General features: G+C 24.3%; 1 protein-coding gene across 1 annotated transcript in view; it reads left to right on the top strand.

Annotated features, from left to right (window-relative positions):
- Positions 1–5,000, top strand: part of LOC113811309 (putative neural-cadherin 2) — a 102,571-nt gene that overhangs the window by 85,673 nt on the left and 11,898 nt on the right. Inside the window, exons 11-13 of the mRNA XM_070126893.1 lie at positions 214–613; positions 2,093–2,295; positions 4,665–4,828. Of these exons, the coding sequence (XP_069982994.1) occupies positions 214–613; positions 2,093–2,295; positions 4,665–4,828 (767 nt within the window). The remainder of the gene's footprint in view (positions 1–213; positions 614–2,092; positions 2,296–4,664; positions 4,829–5,000) is intronic.

Here is a 5,000-nt window from a genome sequence, read left to right as displayed (position 1 = left end):
TATATATATATATATATATATATATATATATATATATAAATATATATATATATATATATATATATATATATATATATATATATATATATATACATATATACATATATATACATATATATGTATATTTATGTTTAAATGTGTGTGTGTGTGAAACATTGATTGAATTAATGAATACAAGCTTTACTCGCAACTTTTTCTTCCCCTTTCTCCCAGGAGGGCAAGCAGCAGGTAGAGTACCGACTGGAAGACAACTTCGGCGCCCTGAACGTTGACACAAAGGGAAACCTCGGCTTGTCGAGTCCATTGGATCGCGAGAATTTCGACGGCGGAAAAGCAGTGGTCAAGGTGATCGGTGTTGACCAGGGGTTACCGCATCCTCTGTCATCCACGGCGACTGTCACGATTTCAATTAACGATGAGAATGACTGTCCTCCTCATGTTGTTGATACGGTCTTCCACGTGACGGAGGAGAGGCAGTCTACACTCTTAGGTGTCTTGAAGGCGTTTGACCAAGATGACTGGGAACTTGGCCACGGTCCTCCGTTTTCCTTCGCTCTCGCTTCCTCGAATCCTCCCGAAGTTTTGAACCTCTTTAACATCAAATTCGATGCTGGTAAGAATAAGATTACATAGAATAATTAGTTAGATATATAAAAAAGTAAATAATAAGTAAGGAAAAGCGAAACATGATCTTAATATACATCAGTATATCATGACTTTAACCTCCATCTTCACAAAACAAACGTAAAAAAAAAAAACTATTGATCTTAATATACATTTGCATATCATGACTTTAACCTCCACCTTCACAAAACAAACGTTAAAAAAAAAGCAAACTAATGATCTTAATATACATCAGTATATCATAACTATAACCTCCATCTTCACAAAACAAACGTAAAAAAAAAAAAAACTATTGATCTTAATATACATTAGTATATCATGACTTTAACCTCCATCTTCACAAAACCGTAAAAAAAAAGCAAACTTATGATCTTAATATACATTAGTACATCATAACTATAACCTCCATCTTCACAAAACAAACGTAAAAAAAAAGCAAACTATTGATAAATATATATATATATATATATATATATATATATATATATATATATATATATATATATATATATATATATATATATATATATATATATATATAATCTTCACAAAACAAACGTAAAAAAAAAGCAAACTAATGATCTTAATATACATCAGTATATCATAACTATAACCTCCATCTTCACAAAACAAACGTTAAAAAAAAACTATTGATCTTAATATACATTAGTATACCATGACTTTAACCTCCATCTTCACAAAACAAACGTAAAAAAAAGCTAAACTAATGATCTTAATATACATCAGTACATCATAACTATAACCTAATTTATATATTATATTTATATATTATATTTATAAACTAATGATCTTAATATACATTAGTATATCATAATCATAACCTCCATCTTCACAAAACAAACGTAAAAAAAAAAACTATTGATCTTAATATACATTAGTATATCATGACTTTAACCTCCTTCACAAAACAAACGTAAAAAAAAGCGAAACTATAGATCTTATTATACATTAGTATATCATGACTTTAACCTCCATCTTCACAAAACAAACGTAAAAAAAAAAACTATTGATCTTAATATACATTTGCATATCATGACTTTAACCTCAATCTTCACAAAACAAACGTAAAAAAAAAAGCGAAACTAATGATCTTAATATACATTAGTATATCATGACCATAACCTCCATCTTCACAAAACAAAAACATTTTAAAAAATTCCCACAATCCCTCAATCCCATTCCAGAGCTGTCCAACTCTGGAATGGGATTGAGGGACTGAGGAAATTTTTATATTTAATTAATTCCTCAATTTAATTTAATTGAATTAATTTAATTTAATTTAAATAAATTAAATTAATTTAATTTAATTTAATTAATTGAATTTACTTAATTCCTCAATTTAGTTTAATTGAATTAATTTAATTTAATTTAATTTAATTAATTTAATTTAATTTAATTTAATTAATTTAATTTAATTAATTCCTCAATTGTGCTCTACATATTCAAGATTTGGACAGCGGTCGCGGCGGTGCAGAGTTGTGGACGACGGGACCCATAGACCGGGAAGTACGAAAGCAGCTGCAGGTGTTTGTACGAGTAACGGATACACAGGGCTTGGCAGATACAACGAATATAACCGTTTTAGTAGATGACATTAACGACAATCCTATGTCACCTGCTACGAAATCTGTTTACCTTTGGAGGCCCGAGGTAAGGTGGCTATGTCGGGTAGCCGCAAATTAGAACAAACGTAAAGAGTGGATAATGAATGATGGAAATTCTTATTAATCATAATGATGAAAATTATTATTAATCATAATGATGAAAATTATTATTAATCATAACGATGAAAATTATTATTAATCATAATGATGAAAATTATTATTAATCATAATGATGAAAATTATTATTAATCATAATGATGAAAATTATTATTAATCATAATGATGAAAATTATTATTAATCATAATGATGAAAATTATTATTAATGATAATGATGAAAATTATTATTAATCATTATGATGGAAATTATTATTAATCATAATGATGAAAATTATTATTAATCATAATGATGAAAATTATTATTAATCATAATGATGAAAATTATTATTAATCATAATGATGAAAATTATTATTAATCATTATGATGGAAATTATTATTAATCATAATGATGAAAATTATTATTAATCATAATGATGAAAATTATTATTAATCATAATGATGAAAATTATTATTAATCATAATGATGAAAATTATTATTGATCATAATGATGAAAATTATTATTAATCATAATGATGAAAATTATTATTAATCATAATGATGAAAATTATTATTAATCATAATGATGAAAATTATTATTAATCATAATGATGAAAATTATTATTTATCATAATGATGAAAATTATTACTAATCATAATGATGAATATTATTATTAATCATAATGATGAAAATTATTATTAATCATAATGATGAAAATTATTATTAATCATAATGAAGAAAATTATTATTTATCATAATGATGAAAATTATTACTAATCATAATGATGAATATTATTATTAATCATAATGATGAAAATTATTATTAATCATAATGATGAAAATTATTATTAATCATAATGATGGAAATTATTATAAATCATAATGAAGAAAATTATTATTAATCATAATGATGAAAATTATTATTAGTCATAATGATGAAAATTATTATTAATCATAATGATGAAAAATTATTATTAATCATAATGATGAAAATTATTATTAATCATAATGATGAAAATTATTATTAATCATAATGATGAAAATTATTATTAATCATAATGATGAAAAATATTATTAATCATAATGATAGTAATATGGATAATCATAGAATGGTAATATTAATTATAACAATAATGATGATAAATATGATAATGAAAATCATATTACTAATAATGGTGATGATGATGATGGTCTGGAGGATGATGATGATGATAACAATGATGATAATGATAATGATAATAGTAATAATAATGATGATAATGATAACGATAATGATAATGATAAAGATAAAAGTAATAATAATGATGGTAATGATGACAACAACAATAACAATAATGATAATAATAAGAGTAATAATGATAATAATACTGATAATGATAATGATAGTGATAATGATTGTGATGATATTAATAACATTTATGATAATAATAGTGATGACAGTGATGATAACTACAAGATGATTGTAATGATAATAATGATGGCAACAATAATAATAATAATGGTAAGAAACAGAAATAAATAGTTATAAGATGATAATTATAAAAAAATGATAAGGATAATAATAATAATAATCATCTTAATAATGAAAACGATAATGATAATTGTAATAGTAATCATATGATAATGATAATGATAATTATAATGATAGAAGTTACGAAAGTAATGATAATAATAATTATAATGATAGAAGTTACGAAAGTAATGATAATAATAATAACAACAAAAATAATAATGATAATAACAATAATAATAATAATTATTATTATTATTATTATTATTATTATTATTATCATTATTATTATTATTATTATTATTATTATTATTATTATTATTATAATGACAAAATAATTAATAGTAATAATAATAATTGTTATTATTGTTCTTGTTATGATAATTATAAAGATAGTAATGATAGTAATTATGATATTAATAACGATGCTACTAATAATGATAACAGCAATAATGATGATTATTAGAATGATGATGATGGTGATGATAGCAATAATGGCATTGATGATAATGACCAAATTATAATAGTGATAATTTTTGTCGATCATAATATTTATCATCATAACCCAGCTACGGATTATAAAAATATTTATGACTAAATGAACAATTGAATAAACAAAAAAAGATAAATAAGCTCATAGACATTAATGAATAAACAGATATGAAAAAGCAAATAAACAACGATTCAAAACAAAACACGCTGCCTCTAAAAAAATATATATATATAGATAATAAAACGAACGAAAATGAGCAGTTTAAGATGATATAACATTTCGATAAACAATACCTTAAAAACAGTCCTTTTACAGGGAGGAACAACAGACATCCCTTTAGGTCGAGTTTACGTAGACGACCGGGACGATTGCGACCTTAACGACAAGACGTTCCAGTGGGTCACTTCCCCTCACCCTCACTTCAACCTCAACCATCATTCTGGCGAGATTTTTGCTTCAAGTCAAGTCAGGGAGGGAAGGTGAGTCTCCAGAAAAAAATTGAAGTGTATGTAAATTGCTTTTTTTTTAGTCTATCTGTTCTTTATAAATGTTGATCTGTCTATATCTATTTGGTTATCTGTGTATCGGTGTATCGGTGCACCTGTTTGTATTCTTTTATTTCTCTGTCTGTCTGTCTCTCTCTCTTTCTGT

Source organism: Penaeus vannamei, chromosome 11 (assembly GCF_042767895.1).
Source record: "Penaeus vannamei isolate JL-2024 chromosome 11, ASM4276789v1, whole genome shotgun sequence".
Classification (NCBI taxonomy): Eukaryota; Metazoa; Arthropoda; class Malacostraca; order Decapoda; family Penaeidae; genus Penaeus; species Penaeus vannamei.
Note: the sequence above shows the minus strand (reverse complement) of the source record. Positions and strands in the feature narration are given on the sequence as shown.